Below are 23,429 nucleotides of genomic sequence, written 5' to 3'. Positions count from 1 at the left end.
ACGCAGCCCAGTAGAGAACAGAAGTCGCTCTGCTGGGATTTGTCCCTCCAGAGGTCGAAGGTTGTCGGAAGCATCTCACACAGACGCTGTTTGGTTTCCTGATTGTTCACAGCAGAGGAAACTCACCGAAGCGGAGTTCGTGTTTTTACACACTTTAGTTTGAAGCCGAGAGGATGCAACTCGAGCTCAAACGGAAATGTACTATAATGACTTGTGCAACTAAATAATTAGTAACTTCTGTCACTTTTGAATAATTGGTTAAAATGTCTTTCTTGTTATTTATAATAGCTTCTCTGCAGAATTAATAGCAGATTTTTGTCCTTCAGAAAATAAAAAACCCTTTCAGCTTTTTCTTCCGTGTGAAGAAGAACCTCAGCAGTGATCATGAACACTCTTTCATCCTGATTTCATTCATTCCCCAGTCGAATGTTTCTGTGTCATGGCTGCATTACGTTATGCTCTGCTTCCTGTCAGTCAGGTGACACCCACAGGAAGTCTCCTCCAGAAACAACATAGCTGACCAACTTCACCGTCACACCCATGACGTTATTTTAGGCCACCCTCGTCTGCTGGAGAACTAGTTCGTCCCAGTCGAGGTTAGAGTTTGCGTTTTTAAAAACCGTGAGTGAAGCAGAATGACTTAAGGGGGAAAATGTTGAACATGACGTGAGCGGAAAAGAAAGGAGCAGTGAATGAAGCCGGTGTGACTCAGAGTTCAGGACATCCCAGTCTGCATACCGGGTCTGTTTTTACTGGTCTGTGCTCCTTTGTTCCAGTGAATGGAAATGTTAATGAGACGGCATACAGGGATATTTTAGACAATAGTGTTCTAACTTTGCTGCAGCAGTTCGGTGAAGACCATTTCCTGTTTTTTTTAACATGACGATGCCCCCCCGAACACAAAGCCAGCTCCATAAATGGATGGTTTTCCCAGTTTGGTGTGGAAGAACTTGACTGGTCAGCACAGAGGGTTAAACTGGAACGCAGACTGTGAGCCAGACCTGATCACCCTGATTCAGTGTTGGACCTCACTGATGCTCTTGTGGCTGAATGGCAACAAATCCCTGAAACCAGGTTCCAAAATCTTGTTTAAAACCAGAAGAGCCACGTTCACACCGGCAGACCAAATCTTCTTTTAGGTATATTAAAGTATAAAACTAATTTATTTACAACAAACCCAAACCTTGTGTCTGTGTGTGCGCAGGTGATGGCTCCGGAGGAGATCATTGATCCCAGTGCGGACGAACAGTCGGTGATGACCTACCTGTCTCAGTTCCCCAAAGCCAAACTGAAGCTGGGAGCTCCACTCAAACCCAAACTCAACCCCAAGAAGGCCCGTGCATACGGACCAGGTACGCACGCACGCACGCACGCACGCACGCACGCACGCACGCACGTGCTTGTTTTTTAGTTGTTTTTTTTTATCAACAAATGAAAACTCCAAAATATTCAGATGAATATTATATATGACACAGAACAGCTTCAAATCCTCATATTAGAGCGAAGGTCTGTAATTTTTGCTTTAAAATTAAATTGATGATTTATTTTAAATTGATTTCAAAATAATTTCTGATTCGTCTGTTTCACTCTTTCTGTCAGTGTTTTCTATAATGTCATTAATTTAAATCTGCAGCTAGTTGCAACTGTCCTTGAAGTCATCAATAACATTCATACTTAACTGTGTTGACGTTCTTCTTCTGCAGGTATTGAACCGACGGGGAACAGAGTGATGCGTCCTGCTGTCTTCACAGTGGACACGTTCAGTGCAGGTCAGGGTCAGGTGACCATCTACCTGGATCATCCAGACGGCACCAGAGAGGAGGTACGCCCCTAAATCCTCCTGTTCCTCTGTCCCCCCCTCACCTGTTTAATGACAAACCTGCTGTGATATTATATTTTTATATTTAACTCTGACACGTCTGTCTGTGCGTGTGCGTGTCGATCAGCTGAAGGCGGAGCCTAATGAGGGCAAGAAGACGTTCAGCGTCACCTACGTTCCTAAAGTCGTGGGACGTCACCAGGTGAGCTTCACTTTTCTTTCTGTAAACGTGTCAAAATTATTTAAATGCATTATGCTCATGATGTATTTTTCATTTGACCTTATAATCCAGTGAAATTCTCCTAATTCTATCACAGTACGTTTTATGATAATCATGTTACTAGTGCGATAACTAGTCTAATAAAAGACCTGCTGATATTTCTGGGTAATTGTATTTTTTGTTTCTTAGGTGACGGTGATGTTTGCAGGCCAGCCGATTCCCAAAAGTCCATTTGAGGTGAACGTGGAGAAGGCATTGGGCGATGCCTCCAAGGTCATGGTGAAAGGCCCGGGAATCGAACCCGTGGGCAACGTCGCCAACAGCCCCACCTACTTTGACATCTACACTGCAGGTCAGAAACGATTGTTGAATGAAAAGGTGTCGCCACTCAGCCCCGAGACAGGATGTGATGTCAGACTGTAAACCACCTATAAGAGTAGAGCGAGGTTGTGTATGAGGCAACGCATGCAGGCGGCCCAGACTCGCCTGAGAACACCCCCACGCCCTTTGTTTTCTAGTAAGCACTCACACCGGAGGCTTCTTGACATGCATCAGCTTGTCAGGAAGAGTGTTTGGCAAGTCACTTGTAAAAAAAGTGATCCTGGTGTTTATGAACTACTAAACAGCAAAAGGTATTTGTTACATTCGTCGTTGCTCAGCTTCGTCAAAAGACACCGTTAAACAACTCTAAAGGCTTCTGCCCTCCAGTTTGGAGAGATTTACTGACCATCAGCACTTCTGAAGTCATTACCTCACAGTGAAGCTGCAGCGTTTACACAAACATCCAACTCTGAACAAATGATTTATTAAGTTAGGCTGTTAGCCAGGCAGCTCAGACGATGCAATGTGTAAGACAACTTTGGAGTTAGCGGGAGTCCCATTTCTTCTATTTTGGGACTTTCAGTCGTCACGCCAAGCTAATATTTCCTGGACCAGTTTCTCCACCCAACCTATAGAGACCAAACTGATATCAACCCTCCATCAAACTTATGGTAAGACGAGGCAAACCGCCTAAGTAATGGAGCATTACTGAGATTAGTAACTGTGATGTAATAACGGTGATGTAATAACAGAATTTCAAACGGTTACACCCGGGCGGCAACCTCCAGGTCTGAAGAGACCAATGCTCAAGTGCCTTAAAAATTGCATTCTCTTTGTAGAATTCTTCAATACAGCATGATGATCATTTAATAAATGATTATCCATTTAGAGTCAAATAGACCTTGTGATTGACAGGTCTCTACCACGTTGTTGTGTGTGTTTGAGAGTTAATTGTAACATTTCGGTCACCCGAAACATTTTTTTATTTAGCCTTCAGTTGTACTTAGCTCCACCCTCTCATGTCACTTCTGGTTGCAAAATGGCAACTGACAAAATGCTGTACGCCAGCCTTCAAAACGGCATTCCACAAACCAGTGAGTGAAGTCACGGTGACTACATCCACTTCTTATATACAGTCTATGGTTACATGTTGCTAATTAATGTTTTACAGCCCAACACTGGTCAGGATGCACCAATGTTCCATCACCCAGTTTCTCCAGAAAAGCATTTATTATATAACATTCACACCCCAAAATGCTTCTGTATGTTAAATACTTTCTCTACTACTGTAGAGTTTCAGTTTCCTCATTTAAAACAAAGGAATAAAACAGTTCTCCTCTTACCGATGGAAGTTGACGCCCACTTTATTAGCATCTTTCCAATGTGGTGGATTTGTTTCTACTGAGTTCACCATTTCAAAAAATTCAAATTTACTCTTGTATGTTCTCCATAAGCAGTGACGGAAGTCAAAGACTGACCTGTTAGAGTTCCTCTGTAGGAGCCGGTACGGGAGACGTGACGGCCGTGATCAGAGACCCTCAGGGGCGCCAGAACGTTGTGGAGGCGATGATGGAGGACAAGGGTGACAGCACATATCGCTGCACCTACCGGCCCACCCAGGCCGGCCCGCACTCTGTCACCGTCACCTTCGGAGGGGTGGGGATCCCCAGGAGCCCCTTTGCCGTGGACGTGGGGCCTGGTGAGTCCTTTCAACTTCACCCTTTACAGTAAATTTGAATGGACCCATTGAGGTAATGATCAAATGCACCGTAATAATCTCATCACCCTTACCGTACATGTCTTTGCAGCGTGCATGCCGGGGGCGTGCAGGGCGACGGGTCGTGGCCTCCAGCCGTCGGGGATGAGGGTGAAACAGGTCGGTGACTTCAAGGTGGACACCAGAAACGCCGGCAGCGGAGACCTGAAGGTGCTCGTCAAAGGACCCAGTGAGTACCTCCCAAGTCCTGTTCCCGAAGTAAGGAAACCTCATTGAGGCAAGTCGCAGGGGAATCATGGGAGATTTCGATTTTTGTAACATTGCTGTAGGGATGGTGATGTCGGTCGATCCACCACTTTAGTCCAGACTGAAATATCTCAACGGCTACGGGAAGGTTTTGTGAATACAGAGATTCATGGTTCACAGAGGATGAATCCTACTAACTACGGCCGATAAAGACGCTTGTTTAGACTGATGGCAAAAAGGAATATTTTCCAAAATGTCAGGATGTTCTCTTAACTCTAAAGATTTAATTTCTGATTACTCCGTTTCGTGTGTGTGTGTGTGTGTGTGTGTGTGTGTGTGTGTGTGTGTGTGTGTGTGTGTGTGTGTTTAGAAGGCATCGAGGAGCCGGTGAAGCAGATCTCCAGTCAGGATGGTGTGTTCTCCTATGAGTATTATCCCAACAGTCCCGGCAAACACACCGTCTCCATCACCTGGGGGGGTCAACACATCCCGAAGAGGTGAGCTGCTTGTGTGTGTGTGTGTGTGTGTGTGTGTGTGCGCGCGCAGAGAATTACCTCAGCACATTACCTCATCAGATCTGAATGGTTGGATCTGCAGGGGAATTAAGAGTATAAGTATGGGCCTCGTGTTCTCTTTGTCCTCTCTCTCTAGAGCAGATTGTGTTTCAACATAAGTATCAGTAATAGCATCAGTATATGTATAAGTGTTAGTAGAGGGACTTCCCCATGTTTCTGAGCAGACAGCCAAGCCAGATCAAGAGAGAAGCCAGCTACGTGTGAAGGCTTCGTGGCGTTAAGACACAGTGATGAGTAACCAGAGTTGGACAAACACTATGTGTGTGTGTGTGTGTATACATACATACATACATACATACATACATAATTAATTAAATGAGTCATGTAGCGTGTCTGTCCGTGGTTCAGTCGTAATCATGTACAGGCCTCCTCACAGGTCACACAGGGTCAGAACGTTCCCATAATGAAGATGCCGTCTGAATCTTTTTTTGGGGGAGGGGTTGAGGAAGCTGTCCTTGAGGAGGTGTCTGTTTTATTTCATCCAGCACCGACTGTGGGATCATTCGGCTAATGTAGCAAACAGAAAACACTTTCTGTTTCTGTTTTTACGCTGGACAGAGACGGACGGGGAGGGAACCGGTTTTAATCCTGCTTTTAGAAACCTGCGTCTGCTACCTGCAGCACTCCGATAGAAACCAGGATAGTGTGCGTCATGCAAACACTTGGTTTCCGAGCACGCTTTGTTGGTGCAGAACATGTGCACAGATGATCAGAAACCTGATTACTGTTATGGTCTTCTATCCAGGGAGACACGTATTCAGGTTTCTCATGTTCCATGTAAACATAATATCCTGAACATGATGACCAAATCAAAACCAGGATACTTGTGTGCACGTGAACGCCATCATTGATGGGTGTGGTCAGAATTAAGCTCCGTTGCACCTGTTACTACACTCTGTGATGTCACTGGGTCCTCAAGTACACCTCGACATCACCTCAGCAAGGCGAGAAGTCAAATCACTGAAGATCTTCGTGTGTGTTACAGGGAACATTCACCACAGTGTTGATGTTAAATGTAGGCGATTGAAACATTACATTGTTCATTTATCTCTTATATTCACCCAGAAAGCTGAGATCTCAGCTGCAAAATCTGATGTTCTTCCCGCATCCATCGCCGTCATGTGACCTGACAGTGACAGAGTTGGATGAAAGGAAGAACTACAGGCTGCTGTTTCAGCTTGGACTTCTAAGCTGCAGTTCCAAATCACATACTTTCTTTTTACGTTTAGTACGTACTGTTGCGTGTGCTGTATGCATTTAATGGGGACATACTACTTCCTCATAACATGACACCTTGAACTTTGACCCTCTTGCTCATATATTTTAGCTGTGCAAAGGATTGTGGGTCAGCATAGCCAGAAAAGCATGCTGGCTTGAATACTGCAAAATGCTACCGGATGTACTGGAACACCCTGGTATCTTTGGCTGTAATGACTGTTTGACTCTTTTAAAGCCGAACTGAAATTTAGATTTGACCTTTTTGTGCAATTCTGTTTTTTATTTTACAAAAGACGATATTTGGACTTATTTGTAGAAAAGGCATGTAAGCCTTTAGCCTGGCTAGCATTCAGCCGGTTCTCTCTCTTGGGTCCAGATGTGGTGATGTTGAATGTCCAGACTGTCAGCAGGTGGCCCGCTGACCTCAGTACTTCATACATTACAGATAATTTGAATCAGAGGGCTGGAATCACAGATGAGGCTAAGCTGCTTTCAGACCTGGGAGCTTAAAAATGCCCGTTTGGCTGCTGGAAAGGAAGCGATGTGACAAACTGTTTAGTGCTCTCTCACACGGATACTGACGGCAATTAAAGGGCAGCTCCAACGTCAGCGGGACGTACTAAAAACCAACACTGCAGAAAAATTACAACAAATACAATTTGGACCAAAAAATCAGTTTGAATAATACTAATAATCACATTATAAATAATTACATTGGTATTACTATTATTAGCAATAGTGGTAGAAAGAGTATTTAGGGGAAAACGTTTGAAAAAGAAAACAAAGACAAAATTGAAAGTAAAAGGGAAAAAAAAGCAAAGGTTCTCTCTCTGTGTGAATGAAGACAGTAAATCACAACAGACAGTTTTATTTGGCGTGAAGCTAGTTTCCATCTGAACACACACACACACACACACACACACACACACACACACACACACACACACACACACACACTCACTCTTGGAGCCAGTAACGACTGAAGGTTGGATTACAGCCCTGTGAGGCACTGAAGTTGTTGAATTGTGTTTGTGTGTGTTGACAGCCTCAAGGATGACCTCATGCAGTGGTCTTACTCCCTCTATACACACACACACATACACATACTATACATGTGTTATTACCACAGAGCAGTGGATTGTGTGGTTTTACTCATTCTGACAGTTCTGCTCTCTTTTTCAGTCCGTTCGATGTGTCAGTGGGTCGGGAGGCGGGGCCTCAGCAGATCAGGGCCTGGGGTCCTGGCCTGGAGGGAGGCATTGCTGGTAAACCTGCCACCTTCGTGGTGGAGTCTGTCGGCACCGATGTCGGAGTTCTTGGTGGGTTTATTTTTACTACTTTTTATTAGGATTTTAAACTGGAATCACATCGGATTAAATGCCGCCATCGCCCCTCTTCACCTTTCAATCTAATCCGACCTGCGGCGTCTTCAGGTTTTGCCATTGAGGGACCTTCTCAGGCTAAAATCGAGTGCGAGGACCAGAACGACGGCTCATGTGATGTCCGTTACTGGCCGATGGAGGCCGGAGAATACGCCGTCCACGTGACCTGTGATGAGGAGGACATCGAACACAGCCCCTTCATGGCTCACATCGTCCCAGACAACAACAGCAGTGACCCAGAGAAGGTCAGTAAGATACAAACAAACAGGATGTCGGCCAGTAGCGCTGTGATTGGCCCAATAGGATGCATAGTGATGCATCGATGATATCAGATATTGGTCCGATACTGAAATCAGATACACAGATTATCTTATGAGCTAACCTCTGGCACATTTACATTAAGGTGGAAACTGATATGTGGAGCATTCTCCTAGTTCATTTTGTATATATATTGTATTTATTTATTCATTCGTTTATCTACCAGGGAAAGTGCACATTACTCATTCTGAAATTGTTTTATTTCACTCAATGCCGACCTATTAAAATACGGCAGGATTTGCACCCGATAATAATTATCAATAATCTCTAATAGTTAGTTTTTGGTTGTGTGGTTGTAGGTTCAGGCTTCCGGTCCGGGGCTTGAGAAGACCGGCTGCCTGGTCAGCCAACCTGCCGAGTTCACTGTCAGCGCTAAGGATGCTGGGAAAGGACCTCTGAAGATCACGGCTCAGGTAAGACGCATAAATCCTCTCGTCCCAAATCATCAACACAGACACAACCACCTACAAAGGTTTACTAATGAGTGTGTTGATGCTCACATCCACACGTTTCATAGCATCTTATGTGTTTTTACAGCTTTCTGTCACATAGTATTATTACAAAAAACTCTCACTAACTATTATATATCGATTATTTCCATTATTTATTCATTTTATTTGATAAATTGATGAATCGACTAGTCTTTTGTAGTCTATTCAGCTACATGTTTGGACTTTAGTTTTTATTTCCGGAAGCTTTGACCATCTTAACTGTCTCTCTGTCTTCCCGTCTGTCTGTCTGTCAGGACTCAGAGGGACTTCCTGTGGAGGTGAAGGTGAGGAGTAAAGGTGACGGGCTGTACTCCTGCTCCTACACGCCCACCTCCTCTCTCAAACACACCGTGGCCGTTACCTGGGGAGGAGTCAGCGTCACCAACAGCCCCTTCAGGGTAAGCAGCCGATCACAGCTCCCTGTTAAAACAGGAAGAGACGTCCCGTCCAAACCAGACGATCCGGTTGAGGCAGGACGTGCTAAAGTCATCCAGTCAGAAGCTTTAGTTAAGACGGAGTGCGTCAAAGTCGTCCAATCAGAGTCGGTTGTTCGAGAGGAAAGTTTTCAGACGGTGCAGTCAAAATGTAAAGATGCCAACAGTACAATTAAAAAGAAGCCTCTGATCATCATCACTACATACACAGAGGAGAGGTACATCTCCTAGTTCAGCTGCACAGGAACAAATCACAGAAGTAAATTCTTATTATAAACAACACTATTTGAAATCTGTGCTGGTGAGAAAACTCCTTCAATATTAAATACCATAGGAGAAAACTACTGGAATGAACGAATGCGTCTCCATCACGGACAACGTAGTAAAATGTCCCGTCTTTAATCTCTTGTCTCTGCTCTAAAAAAACTCAAGAGTTAGCTCAGTTATCTTACAGGAATAGTTCCACATTTTGGGAAATCAGCCGTTTTGTTGGATGAACAGATCAACATCCATCTTGCGTGTGTGTGTAAAGTGAGCTGAAGTCAGGATATATGGTTAGCCTAGCTTAGCACAAAGACTGGAAACAGCTGGGGAAAAAAACACCTAAGTGCGTCTCTAAAGCTCAAAAATTAACGCGTTGTATTTCGCTTACTTATTCTGTACACAGAGATGGAAAAAAATGCCAATTTGTGGTTTTATGCGGAGTTACATGCTGGAACTATTTCAGCTGTTTATGTGCCAAAGTGACTTGACATCTAAATATGTGTTAGTTATTTCCTAAATCTCTGAACTGCAAACTTTCATTTGAAACCATTTTCTGATATGAAAAAACGCATCATTTACACCACACAAATGTTTTGTTTTTAAGAACCATGCCGGCCTATCACTAATGTCCACTATATTATCAAATATTTTAATTGCAACGTATGTTGAAGAAATCCTATTTGATTATTTTTCATATTTTATATGTCATCGTAGTTTATTACCCACACTGTAACTTGTCTGTGCACTGTAACAAGCTTTGCTTTGTTTTTTTACATCTTCACTAATCATAACTTTTTTAGAGTTAAATCTAACTGAAGTTGTTTTTATGTAGATTTTACTGACGATGATTTAACCACCACGTGCACTAACCAGTCTTTTCTGCACTGTAACCACTGTCCATGTAACCCGCTTTGTTTTATGTATTTCTTTAACACTTTTTTTGTTATTGGTTGATCTACACTAGAACTTCACTCATCTGAACCTTTGTCATCCAAGATACAAACCAGTGAAGAGCTTTTGTGATTTAATTTGCAACAAGGGAAACGTAATTAAGTAGGCACTAGAAATACTAAAACTATCTATCTAATGAATGCTTTTAAGTAGGTAGGTATGAGTTCGACCCGATACTTATATTTACTTAAATGTTGATTAAATATGTATCTGACACATTTAAACATCTGTAGTCTACTTAATCTGACACTCCTTATTTCTTACGAGATACTTAATCCAAAATCTGGAGGTCCTCCTTAAAAAAAAGTTATCAAGTCAGTGCGCGTTGCATTTTATTTTAATATTCTAGCAGGGTGAGCACGCTTGCTAAAGCTATGGATTAAAATGGTGATGACGCTGCAAAAAAGTCCCAAGACGCACTAAGGCCCCGGGAACAGAGCCTTCTGGGTAAGGGGAGCTGTAAAACCCATGGCCCCACCTTCACCCAGAAACTTTCCCCCGAGGGATAGTCTAAATGAAAAAAGTCTAGTATTGAACAGCCAAATTTGAGTCTGCCCTAGCTATTTGCCCAAATGTTGAAAATGAATTTCCCAGCAAAACTAGCTCCGCCTTGTTTGTCCCATCCAACACAGTTATCAGTGTATATGCCGGTGGGAAGCCGGTGAGGGATCACGGCCTTGTTGCTGCTCTCCTACTGGTTTTATCGGATGGTATTAAAACCTGCCGAGTATGACCAAACCTCCAGGTGAAGCTGCTTAAAAGGAGCTTGTGAAACATGGAAAGCACAAACTTGAATTTTTATGTTTTAAGCGTGAGAGGTTCAGATAAGTGAAGCTCTGCTGTCCTCTTCACAGCATGGGATTTATATTTTTTATGAAGTTGAATGAAAACCTTTTGACTTCAAATGTGTAACTCATGAAGTAAAAACAACCTGTATTTGAAAAGTTCTTATTGAACAATGAAACCTCATTGAGCTCCTTATTATATCCTCATTTTAATGCAAGTCTACTCGGAGGCCTGTTGGTTTAAAACGGAGTGAAAAGGTTTTCATTTAACAGTTGAGATATGCACTAACCAGTCATCTTTGCACTGTAACCACCCTTTTTCATTTATTTTTTAATCACCGTTAGAGAGATTTGTTTGCACTTGTACTTATCACCGTGAGGTTTCTGACTATCAGCTGTCTTCCCTTCTCCCTGTTGGTATACGTTTTTTATAGTTCCGCCCTCAGGGTAAATAACTCATGAGAAACTTCTCAATTGGCCTTAGATGTGTCTGGATATGTGATTGTGTGCTGTTTGGAATTTCATGACAAAGCCAACAGACCTCAGGAGTTGGCAAAGACGTCGGAGGTACAAAGTCCAAAAGTTGTAAGATAGCGGTTGCAGTTCTTAGAAACTTGATACGAAACCTGCTTCGTAGTATTTGTACAACGCTTTCCTTATCATTCGTAGACACAAAAACAACATTCTGCAACATAAGGAAATGTTAGTGTTTCTTCTTGCCCTGATGCAAGTATCTGCACTGGTCCACACATCATTTCAACTGGTCCAGAGAAGTTCGTACTCGTCTAAAACGTTTTATTCCAGAAGTTTAGAGCTGATGTATTTGTGATGAATCAGCAGGCTTGTTGGGAGCTGCAGCCGCCTGAAGGCACCAACTGCACCTTTTCTCCAACTTCGATGTTGATACAGTCGATGGATAGAAAGTAAACAGTCACGCCCAAAAACTCAATACTGCTGGGAACACACGGCCGTGACACCTTTTCATAAAAAGTGGGAGGGTAAAGCGAGATTCATGGTGGAAACCTGACCTGACTCCAGCTGTCTATAATAAATCAAGGCTGTGATAGAAAACCGCTCCAAACTGCAGTTTTTGTTTTTTGTTCTTTTGTATTGAAAACAGAATATTTACCTTTGATGACAAGGACTTATTTAAAAGTGTTCTGTTTGATGGCAAAGAGACTGAGACTGTAAAACCTGGAAATTTTAAGACTAAAATCAGATTATTGCAGTTAAACTGAAGTAAAATAAATCCACCCAGAAGTTTTTTTATTTTTTATTTTTTTTGTTGAGCTCAACTTTGACATGTGAATTTGTGCTGTGAAGCTGCTCTGTGTGAACTGTTCCTCAGAAGAAACGTGACCTGCAGTCAGTTGTGAAACAGGAATCAATGGTACAAGTAGCTCTCTCCAACAAACCGGTCAGATAAATTAGCTCGGTCGCTGACAGAGCAGTACCTTTGTTGGGTTGTCTGGACTAGCGTGCTACATGCTACTCTCCTGTAAACCCCAGAAGTACACAAATCTACATCTTCAATGAACACATCCATGGTTGAAGTTAGGTTGACAGATCAAACTTTTGGGTCTTTAACTTTAATCACAAACCTGGAAGACAGCTGATAAACAAACTCAAATCGATGCTTCTAAGATTTTCAAGTTGGAGAAATGCGTTGCACTCCCCAGACTGAGTTCTAGTTATTAAATATTGCTGTAGGTTGACTTTTAAGATGTGTATTATGTTATAATGATTGGGTAACTCTTAAAGTAAATATTTTAGAGGAGTTTCATTCCTGATTGTTTTCCAAAGGTTAATTTAGTCAATGGGTTTTGTTTGTGCATGCATCCATGCAATGCATGCTTTGTTTTAAGGATTACATTGTGTTGTCTAACAAGAGTGCATCTGTAACCAACATGTTGAATGAAACTCCTTAATCTTCAGCTGTACTAAAACCTCAACATCATTTCTATCCACTTAAATCATAAGTGGAAGTTAGATTGGTTTAAAAATAAATTCTGATATTTCATTGAAATGTTTTACTGTGTTGTTTGGTTCATTTGCTTTAGAGTTTGCTGACTCGCATGACCTCACTGTTTTTATTTTATTCTTTGAGTATTGTTATATAATTATTATTTTCCCCAGTCATTAAAAGGTGTGTTTCAAGTTTCAGTTCCATATTATATTTAACTACAGAAATAAAGATTTAATAATCCTCAATATAGTTTCAATTGTAGTGTTGCAAATGGAAGTCGTTTTGAAACACGTTTAAAACTTGCCGAAAATGTAGAAGTAGATACAAAAACTGCATAAAGCTTTTTGGCTTTCTTTGTTAGACTTATTTTCGTGCCTTTTTGTTTGTGAGGAAAAATAAGTGACTACAATGCTCATCAGGATCTCACCATCACTTTAAATAAACACACCACACTGACCATAAATATCACTACATGTGTACATAAAACATTGTGTAACTGTGTTAAGTAAGTGATAATTATGTTTAATTGTGTTTAACTGTTTTTCTTTAAATTAAAATACGATAAAGCTCAATTTCTAATGTTTTTTGGGTAAAACTGGCTTACTGACTCCACCCTACAGGGTTTGTCTGGACTTGAATCCCCTGTTTTATACAATTAACCTCTTGCTGCATGTTTTTCAGCCAGTGTGCTGCAAAACGTGTCTTGAGCAAATATGAAAGAAAACCTAGAGCACTTTCTGATTTATTATGAAGTGATCACTCTTACAAACTGTTATTTAGGCATACAACTTAGTAGTTTGACTATCTACTATCACTTCTTTATTGCAGCCTCTGAAGCTGCTGCTGGAAAGTGAGCTAACGTTGTGTAGCTTAATCGTTTTGCTGCAGTAGAAACTAAAGCAGATCTGTTCACTTTGAACACTTTTGACAAACAATAGCTGCCAATACAATACGTATCTTAGGTTCAAAGTACCACAAGCCTCGTGGCACTTTCAGGGCCTCCTAGAGACGTGATATCTATTATTCTTGGTCTGTCTTGCGGCTCTTGTTTAAATATAGGCGCCCCCCCCCCCCCCCAAATTATTTTGAATTGAAAAAGTACAAACTTGTTAATATGAAGATGAGGTTCAGCTGTCAGTCGGGACAGACAGCTGAACCTTTAAAGTAAAAAATGTCCCTATTGTTAGCTAAACTACGATGTCGTGTCTCTTCTGTTTTAATTAGGTATTGTACAATTAACCCATCTGACGTATATAAGCGCTCCAGTGAAACATACTGTGATGTATAAAGACTGAAAAGTAGGGGATCCATGATGGAGCCCTGTGGCACTCCATATTAAGTGTTCATTCTCTGTAATAATTAAAATACCAAAAAACAAATCAACTGCTGTGATACTTTAGACATCGCAGCAGGATCTGAGGAAGGAAATCTCCTTAAATAACCTTTTTGAAATAAGTGATGTGCTTTCCTGTTGTGGTGATGCTTGTAGGTGAACGTGGGTAAAGGCAGCCACCCCAAGATGGTGAAGGTGTTCGGTCCTGGAGTGGAGAGAACCGGGCTGAAGGCCAACGAGCCAACACACTTCACCGTGGACTGCTCAGGAGCCGGAGACGGTAAGAAACGCGCACACACACTGATAATTAAGACAGGAAATCCCCCACAGACAGTTTTATTTGGTGTTAAAGCAGTTTCCATCTGTCAGAAAAACACACACTTAAATGTGAAGACAAACATTAACCTTCATATCATGTGAGTAATTGTCTCTCTCTCTCACACACACACACACACACACGTTTCTCCCTGGTATGTGTTGGCAATGATCTCAAGGCAGAAACATCCTGACGGGAAATCCATCACTTTGACTTTCCTGAGCAAAACACACACACACACACACACACACACACACACACACACACACACACACACACACACAAGATCACACTTCATCACCTACATGCACAAAAGTACGAAAATACATTTAAGAGCAACGTTGCAAACCCCATTATAGCTTTCACGTGCCCCCTTTACATGTTAATGCATTTCAAACGTATTTGTGTTAATGCCAAGATAATAAATATTGAGGACATATATAATTCATAGAATTGTAGTTACATACTAACTCTTGTTTTAATGTCTAATAATAGATCGAATCAACAGGAATTTTGGCAGTTATCATTTATTAATGTACAAAACCTACAATTAATATGATCTCCTCAAAGCCAGCAGACTCCATCAGACAACAGTAATTTCACCTCGCTGATCGTTGTATCGCAGTTTATTCAAACGCAAACAAAACAAAATACAACTAAACAGAACCGTCTTTGTTAGCCTTTTCACTGTTCCAACAATCACAAACTCTGGTTTGGTTGAAATAAAACCTTAATACACAGAGTTAGATGTCTCCTCACAGCTACCAGAGTCCATTGACAGAAACGGTCATTTTACCTCGCGGAACTATCGTAAAACACACCTCATTCATACTCGACAAACAAAATCAAACTCATCAAAAGCGGCTTTGTTAGTGTTTGCACTGTTCCAATAATCACCAACTCTGTTTTGAGAGTTTGAGTAATAGACTAAATAAGTAACAGATATAAAAAGAAGTAATAATGTGTGCCCTGCATGAGGTAGAACTGTATGAACACACCTGCTGACGTTGCTTCTCCTGGGTGAACAAGCTATGGGGTAACAGGGCGAATGCTGAAGAGAGGAGTTTTCAGATTGCTGGTGGTTGAAGAATCTGACCTGTTTCTCTTGTCTGACACAGTTTACTGCTTCATTCCTCTCATACTTTGAATTCCTTCTGCTGTGATTGATGGCTCGGTTCTGCTTTCTTTGTGCTGCATGGTTGGTTCATTGTTTACGTTGGAGAGTCTAGAGCAGTGCAACATCCTGGGGCAAAATGTTTAGGACATGAGTTAATAAAATGAAAGAGCAGCAGTGAGGAGAAACCGTCTAGCACCCCCCTGTGGCAGTCAAAGAAAGAGAGAAAAAGCTCATCAGCTGTTTACACTGAAAGAATATATATTGTGTTCCTTCTAATTCATAAATCTAGTGATCAGATTGTGGTTGCGACATCGCGGGCTGAACCTGCATTTTGCTCGAAATCTGCTATTCTGTTCTTTGCGGTTCAAATAATGTGTGTGTGTTCACCCAGGTGACGTCAGCGTGGGGATCAAGTGTGACGCCAACATGGTTGGTGACAAAGAGGCCGACGTGGACTTTGACATCATTCCCAACGCCAACGACACCTTCACTGTCAAATACATGCCTCCTGCAGCTGGAAGACTCACCGTTAAAGTCCTGTTCTCTGACAAGGTACAGACACACACACAGAAAATCTCTGGACAGATCGGTGAAGATGAGTTGGTGGTTTTGTTCTGATGATTTTGAGTGAATTTTTCCACACAGGAAGTTCCACAGAGCCCGTTTAGCATCAAAGTCGATCCTTCTCACGATGCATCGAAGGTCAAGGCCGAGGGTCCTGGACTGGCTCGTACTGGTGAGACACTCACTCACTCACTCACTCACTCACTCACTCACACGGTAGCCCAATTACTAATTTCTACAAAACAATTTTTCTGTCTCTTTCTCTCCGTCCCTCTCTAACTTTTTCTCTCTCTCTCTTACTCCTTCCCTCTCTTCTTCTGTCTCTCTCCATCTCTCTCTGTCTCTCCCTGTGCAGGTGTAGAGAGCGGTAAGCCGACTCATTTCACAGTGCTGACTAAAGGAGCCGGTAAAGCACCGCTGGACGTTTCCTTCTCCTCCCCCGTCAATGACTTTGACATCATCGACAACTACGACTACTCCCAGACTGTCAAATACACACCTGTGCAACAGGTACGCCAAATGCCCACTCATTATAGACCCACCTGTACATCAAATAAATAGCAGCACGTGAGGTTGTATAATAAATACGTCCGACACGCCCCAGCTTTAAATACACAGCAAACGTGCAAATTCTCCACATTTTCAGTCAATTTAAAAAGTCTACATGGCCGTTGCATCGCCTCTGTGTACTCGGGTTGTACTTTTACAATATGACAAGTGTTGAACTGTTGGATCTGCATGTTGCATGCGTGTGCAGGGGGAGCAGACGATCACGGTGAAGTTTGGAGGAGATCCCATCTCAAAGAGCCCTTTCACGGTCGGCGTCGCCGCCCCGCTGGATCTGAGCAAAGTCATAGTTGACAACCTGGAAGGAAGTAAGAAAGTCTGTCTGTCTGTGCGTCCAGCTAAGCAGCTCCAGCTGTAAAGTGACTCGTTAAACATTTAAAATGTAAAGATTTCTCTCTGTGAATAATTTTTCTCAAGTGCACTGGAGACACCAGAGGACAAACAAGTTGTTTTGTTCATTTACAAAATGAATAAATGTCTTTCTAGGAGCGGAGGTCGATCAGGAGCAGCAGTTCATGGTGGACACCAAAGGTGCAGGAGGTCAAGGTCTTCTGGATGTGAAAGTGGTGAGTGTTTATCTCACTATCATCTGACAACAGGGATCAATTGTTGTTCTTGGTCTTTTCACAGGATTAGAGACTGTGGTGTTACTTCATTCATTGTGTTCCTGTGTTTGTCACTAGCTGAGTCCCAGTCAGCAGGCGGTCAGGTGTATAATTGAGCCTCAGCCGGCTAAAGCAGGCATCAGTCAGGTCTATTACACCCCCACAGAGGAAGGGGTCCACGCTGTCAACGTGACCTACGACGGACACCCGGTCCCTGGGAGCCCCTTTCCCGTGGAGGCCCAGCTGCCTCCAGACCCGAGCAAGGTAACATCAGCATCTCTCTCTATAAACATGTTTCCTTACGTCCTTAAGAACAACCTTAAAGATCCAACTCTATTTCATATTTATTTTATTTTCTATTCCTTAAAGTTCGAACACTCTCTGGTCATTTTATTTTCTCTTTTGTTGCCAAAGAAAAAATAACGTATTTAAATTTTTCTAATTTTGTTTTTCATGCATACCTGTTGAACACAATACACCTTGTCCTCTGTGTCTCGATGGCATTTTAATACATTTTTATAAAATAGTAAAGTATAAGTTTCCCACTATATATATGTATTTAAGTAGAATACAGAGGAAGTAAAAATAAAAACATTTATAAGAATGTACGTGTTTTTTAAAATGACACACTGTGAAATTGTACCTTTCATTGTTTACTTGCTTGTTGTTAAAAAGGACCAAGATAAACAAATTGTAACAAAAAATAGAATGAGTAATAAGAAGATATCTGCATGGCACCATCACCGTCTCCCCTCCAGGTGAAGGCGTTCGGTCCCGGTCTGAAGGGAGGCCTGGTGGGAAACCCGGCAGAGTTCAGTATCGACACCAAGGGCGCCGGCACCGGAGGTCTGGGTCTGACGGTGGAGGGCCCGACCGAGGCCAAGATCGAATGTTCTGATAACGGCGACGGGACCTGCTCCGTCTCCTACCTGCCCACCGAGCCCGGAGAATACCTGGTTAACATCCTGTTCGAGGAGGTGCACATCCCCGGCTCCCCGTTCAAAGCCGAAGTCCAAATGCCCTTTGACCCCTCAAAGGTGGTGGCGTCCGGGTCGGGCCTGGAAAGAGCCAAGGTGAGCGTCTGGAGAGGAAGATGGAAGCTAAAGATCACGCTTTTTAGAAACCTGATAAAACATTCTGCAGTTTAAATTAGATTTTTGTGGATGCGTTTTGATCCGAACTGCAACAGCAAAGCTTCTGAATTTACTCCAGCTGATCTGATTTGAGCCTCTGACTCTCGCAGTATAAAGTCTGAACCAGCTTGTTGTGTCTGTGCAGGTTGGAGAGACCAGTGTGGTGAATGTGGACTGCTCTCGGGCCGGACCGGGTCAACTCAGCCTGGAGGCCGTACCAGACTCCTCGCCGGCCAGTCCGACTGGCTCCGCACCAGCCTCTGGTAACGCCAGCACTGTTGTCATTCACCAGTAACCAGTATACACACGGTTAGCTGTACATACTGGTTCGAGGCTGTCTGTTAGCTGTGAGATATAGGTCCTTCCTTATTTATCTATCGGTTTATTTAATAAGGGACCGTGCACATTAATAAAAACATTGCTGTAAATGCACCAGAGTTAGTCAAGAGGGTCTTTTTCATCTGTAGTCCAGAAGCCGTTTGGTTTTAAAGCAGAGACTTGAAAACTTGCACAAGACTGGAACCAGAGGGAAACGGTTCTCCTCTATCAGCCCTTTTAAAGCTCATTAATGAGCATGTTTTGTCTTGTTTGTTTAAGTTGCACCAGGGGCTATATGCCGGACTAAGAACCTGTCTGACACATAATCACCCGAATGGAATGGAAGGATTGAATAAACAAGATTCAAAGTGTTAATTAGAGAGCTTTAGAGGTGCTGGTAGGTGGATTTCAGAGCCAGGCTAGCAGTTTCCCCCTGATCACAGCCTTTATGCTAAGCTAAGCTAACTGGCTACTGTTATCTGATATCTAACAGACCGGCATGACTGAGATCAATCTTCTCATCCAAGTCTCCTTCAGAAAGCAAATAAATAATATTCTTAATATATTTTGGGACAGTGATGCTTCTGTACGGTCCAGCAGCCATAAGCAGATACTGCTAGAAATAACTAAATTAAGGGATTTCATTATCTGTAGTTCATTAATTCATCAACACAAAGCATTTAAGCAGCCAGTTGGCCACAATCTGACCTTTCATTCGAGGCAGGTCCAAATGATCTTCAGTCCAATCAGGTCTTGTTTTATTTCTTGCGGGTCTCAAGTCTGTGTCAGTGCGTCTAATAATCAAATGGTTTCTCAGTCTCATATTTTACTGAAATTAACTGAAACAAAAGGCAAAAAACATCAAGTTCTACAAAATAAATTTACCATAAATATAACGTACTGTAGTCTTTCGTATATAGTCTTTTGTTGGGACTGAAGGGTCACAAAGTAATGTTGAATTTGTGACATTTCTTCTGTTTAAAGATATTCAGACAGTCTTCAGTTCTGTGACATAAATGTGGGAACTGGACTGTTTTGTTGCAGGTGTTAAGGCGAAGACGGAGGTGGTGGACAACAAAGACGGGACCTACGCGGTGACCTACGTCCCCCTGACCTCCGGCATGTACACCCTGCTGCTGAAGTACGGAGGCAAGGCCGTCCCCGGCTTCCCCGCCAAGGTGATGGTGGATCCTGCCGTCGACACCTCCAAGGTCAAAGTGTTCGGACCCGGAGTGGAAGGACAAGGTGCGGTGTGGTCCGTCTAACAGTCTGTGTAGCTCCGTTTGCTTTTGGTGGCAAATTACTTTTTTTGTCTTCTCAAAATACCAAAAACATCCCGTTAAACGATAGTTATATAACATTTTAGAAGACAACACAAAATTGCTTAACGCCCTGAATCCAAAGTAAATCCACTTCATTAGATCCAAGCAGCTTATTTTGATTTTGTTTTCTTTGTTTGAAACACAATGTTTACAAAACACAATATTGACAACTTCACTGTACTTACTCATCATGAGTAACTGATGAAAACTATTTTTTCAGCAGCAAATACACACTTAGTAATTTGACAGTTTAAAGGCGGACATTAGTTTACATTTGGGGGACTTGTGATCCCTAATTTGGTTCAAGCTCCAAAAACACAGAATCCTACATTTCCCATAATGCACCTCAAGTGAGTCTTTCATGAGACATTCGCTGACCGTATCTGCCCACATCTTTTGGGTTCCTTTCATTAATCTATTCTGACATGCTGAGTAAGCTAACCATGACGAGCAAACTGAACTTCGTGTGAGTGCCCCTTCAAACATACGCTTCCTTCCTCCTCTCTCCTGCAGCCATTTTCAGAGAAGCCACCACGTCGTTCACGGTGGACGCCCGACCTCTGACCCGGCGAGGAGGAGACCACGTGAAGGCGGAGGTCAGGAACCCGTCTGGACAGCTGACAGACTGTCTGATTACAGACAATGCCACCGGGATCTACAACGTGGATTACACTCCTTTTGAGAACGGTAACTGGAGACTGAAAAACGCTCATCATAAAGCTGTAACCTTTTCTAATTTACTGTAACCTACAGCGACGTACCAAGTCGTGATCCTCAGCTGCTGTCTGTCCCGGTGTGTATTTCAGGCGTCCACAGCGTCCAAGTTCTGTACGACGACACACCGGTTCCTAACAGCCCGTTCAGGGTGTCTGTGACGGAGGGATGTGACCCCAGCAGGGTGGTGGCCACTGGCCCCGGCCTCCAGCAAGCCCTGACTGAGAAGCCCAACAACTTCAACATCGTCACCAGGTACTGTTGCTAGGTTTGATTCGTGTGGCGTTTTTGTTGCAATGAAAAAGTCTCGAACTTCGGGTCAAACTATTGCTGATTTCTGGGTGTATTGATCCTTCACCAGAGGGGCAGGTGTAGGTGGTCTCGGCATCACTGTGGAGGGTCCATCGGAGTCGAAGATGTCCTGCAAAGACAACAAAGATGGCAGCTGCAGCGTGGAGTACGTTCCCCTCACCCCCGGCCTCTACGACGTCAACATCACCTACGGAGGAGAGCACATCCCCGGTGAGAGATTAGATTATTAAAAGCCCTTTTTAAATCGGTTGGTTTGAAGTGAAATATCTTAATGTATAATATAAACATACATATTCTTTAAATATTGATAGACTGTCATGAAAATTGTCCCTCACATGTCTGTATTTCCTAAAGAAGGCCCCTTAATGCTGATTCCCATATAACATTTAAAACATGTGCTGAGAGTTTTTCAGTTCATGTTAAAAAGGTGTCGGCGATGTTATTGGCTGATAAAAGAAGCGGAGAGTGTTTCTGTTTAATGTTTTAAAGATGTGGTTGAAGTTTCAAAAAAGCCGCAGCTCTGTTTAATTGACTTTGTTCAGGAAATAGCTCGGTGTGTTCCCTTGTTCGACGCCTTGCATTGACAGCTGTTGCTGTGTGGTTTGGGCTGTGTGAAGGCAGCTGGAGGCACACAGAGCTTCAGGATGCACAAACCACATTATCCAGAAACCACGTCAAGACTGGAACAGCACCATAAACTTTCAAGAGCAACTGCAATTAGCCGATAGTTAGGCTAATAATTCCTCTTCCTGTTACTTCCAGGAAGTCCATTCAAAGTCCCAGTAAAGGATGCAGTGGACTCCAGTAAGGTCAAGGTGTCTGGTCCGGGTGTGGGGTCTGGGGTCAGGGCCAATATCCCACAATCCTTCACTGTGGATTGCAGGAAGGCCGGCGTGGCCCCGCTGGCCGTGGCCGTCTCCGCTCCTAAAGGCATGGCAGAGCCCGTGGAGGTGACGGACAACGGGGACGGGACTCACCTGGTGTCCTACACTCCGTCTGTGGAGGGACCGTACTTTGTGGCCGTCAAGTACGCAGAGGAGGACGTCCCCCGCAGGTACTGAGCAGTACTGCAGTACAGAAGTACTAAAGTTCAGGAGAAAATCTGGGAAGTGTGTGGAAAAGTTTTGTAGGAATTCGTATGCGTTTATTTTTTGTTGTATACATTTCTTTGAGATGGCAGAAGGTGTCTCAAAGATTTTTACATTCTGACTTTAAGCTATATTTAGACTTTTTATTGAAAACTCAAACTGTAGTGGGGGAAATTTGAGAGGAAAATATTTAGTATTTCTGAGCAGTGATTCTTGAAATTCAAGTCTGTAGGAAAAAGAATATTTCTATTTACGTTACGATCAAGTCAAATAGTTTGTCAACTAAAGACAACTGACAAACAGGAAATCCACGTGTTTGTGAGTGCCTTGCTCAGGAGCACGTCAGCACAGTGCTGTTGTCCCCGAGGATCAGTGTCTGTAGTAACTGTCTGTGGTCTCTTCAGTCCCTTCAAGTTTCGGGTTCTGCCCACTCACGATGCCAGTAAAGTGCGAGCCAGCGGCCCTGGGCTGACCAGTGGCGTCCCCGCCAGCTTCCCCGTCGAGTTCAACATCGACGCCAAGGACGCCGGCCAGGGCCAACTGAGCGTGCTCATCACCGTCAGTAACACACACACACACACACACACACACACACACTTTATTGTATGCACAAATGGGGAAAAACAGGACGTCTCATTTAAACTGTCTGTCCTCCTTCCACTCCAGGACCAGGATGGTAAACCTAAGCAGCCCAGTATTCATGACAACGGCGACGGTACATACGACGCGTCTTACATCCCCGACCGCGCCGGCCGGTACACCATCGTCATAAAGTACGGCGGTGACGACATCCCCGCCTCGCCCTATAGAGTCCGCGCCACGGCAACCGGAGACGCCAGCAAGTGCAGCGTCACGGGTACGTGACCTCGGATGACGATGTTTCCCAGAGAGCATAAATAAATATATGAATGAATAAATACAATTTAAAAAAGATTTGGGGGCAATAAATCAAATCTGATAACAAGTCCTCCTCCCGGCCCCAGGTCCAGGCGTGGGTCCCACGGTGACCATCGGCGAGGAGCTGGGCCTGGTGGTGAACGCAAAGGCTGCTGGGAAAGGGAAGGTGAGCTGCGTCGTGGTTCAGCCCGATGGCAGCGAGGTGGAGGCCGAGGTGCTGGAGAACGAGGACGGCACCTTCGACATCTTCTACACGGCGCCGGCGCCCGGGAACTACGTCATCTACGTCCGCTTCGGAGGGGAAAACGTCCCACGCAGCCCCTTCAAAGTCATGGTGAGGGAGGCAGAATCGTGTTCATCGTGGGGTTTATTGCCCTCTGATTAGGGATCCAAAATGGGTTCATGTCATTACATTACATTACAGTCATTTAGCAGA

General features: G+C 43.4%; 1 protein-coding gene across 1 annotated transcript in view; it reads left to right on the top strand.

The window, feature by feature from the left end:
• Nucleotides 1-23,429, top strand: part of flnba (filamin B a) — a 59,661-nt gene that overhangs the window by 22,289 nt on the left and 13,943 nt on the right. The window contains exons 5-32 of the mRNA XM_076095610.1: nt 1,205-1,352; nt 1,704-1,822; nt 1,947-2,021; nt 2,229-2,391; nt 3,859-4,059; nt 4,169-4,306; nt 4,694-4,820; nt 7,299-7,435; nt 7,550-7,743; nt 8,116-8,229; nt 8,562-8,705; nt 14,197-14,320; nt 15,865-16,025; nt 16,119-16,209; nt 16,393-16,547; nt 16,795-16,912; nt 17,091-17,170; nt 17,288-17,473; nt 17,968-18,282; nt 18,488-18,605; nt 19,705-19,905; nt 20,496-20,669; nt 20,789-20,951; nt 21,058-21,218; nt 21,771-22,062; nt 22,501-22,654; nt 22,763-22,952; nt 23,080-23,327. Coding sequence (XP_075951725.1) covers nt 1,205-1,352; nt 1,704-1,822; nt 1,947-2,021; nt 2,229-2,391; nt 3,859-4,059; nt 4,169-4,306; nt 4,694-4,820; nt 7,299-7,435; nt 7,550-7,743; nt 8,116-8,229; nt 8,562-8,705; nt 14,197-14,320; nt 15,865-16,025; nt 16,119-16,209; nt 16,393-16,547; nt 16,795-16,912; nt 17,091-17,170; nt 17,288-17,473; nt 17,968-18,282; nt 18,488-18,605; nt 19,705-19,905; nt 20,496-20,669; nt 20,789-20,951; nt 21,058-21,218; nt 21,771-22,062; nt 22,501-22,654; nt 22,763-22,952; nt 23,080-23,327 — 4,491 coding nt within the window. The remainder of the gene's footprint in view (nt 1-1,204; nt 1,353-1,703; nt 1,823-1,946; nt 2,022-2,228; nt 2,392-3,858; nt 4,060-4,168; nt 4,307-4,693; nt 4,821-7,298; nt 7,436-7,549; nt 7,744-8,115; nt 8,230-8,561; nt 8,706-14,196; nt 14,321-15,864; nt 16,026-16,118; nt 16,210-16,392; nt 16,548-16,794; nt 16,913-17,090; nt 17,171-17,287; nt 17,474-17,967; nt 18,283-18,487; nt 18,606-19,704; nt 19,906-20,495; nt 20,670-20,788; nt 20,952-21,057; nt 21,219-21,770; nt 22,063-22,500; nt 22,655-22,762; nt 22,953-23,079; nt 23,328-23,429) is intronic.

The sequence above is a fragment of the Anarhichas minor genome, unplaced genomic scaffold (assembly GCF_050575085.1).
Source record: "Anarhichas minor isolate MPS153535 unplaced genomic scaffold, ASM5057508v1 ptg000021l, whole genome shotgun sequence".
Classification (NCBI taxonomy): Eukaryota; Metazoa; Chordata; class Actinopteri; order Perciformes; family Anarhichadidae; genus Anarhichas; species Anarhichas minor.
Note: the sequence above shows the minus strand (reverse complement) of the source record. Positions and strands in the feature narration are given on the sequence as shown.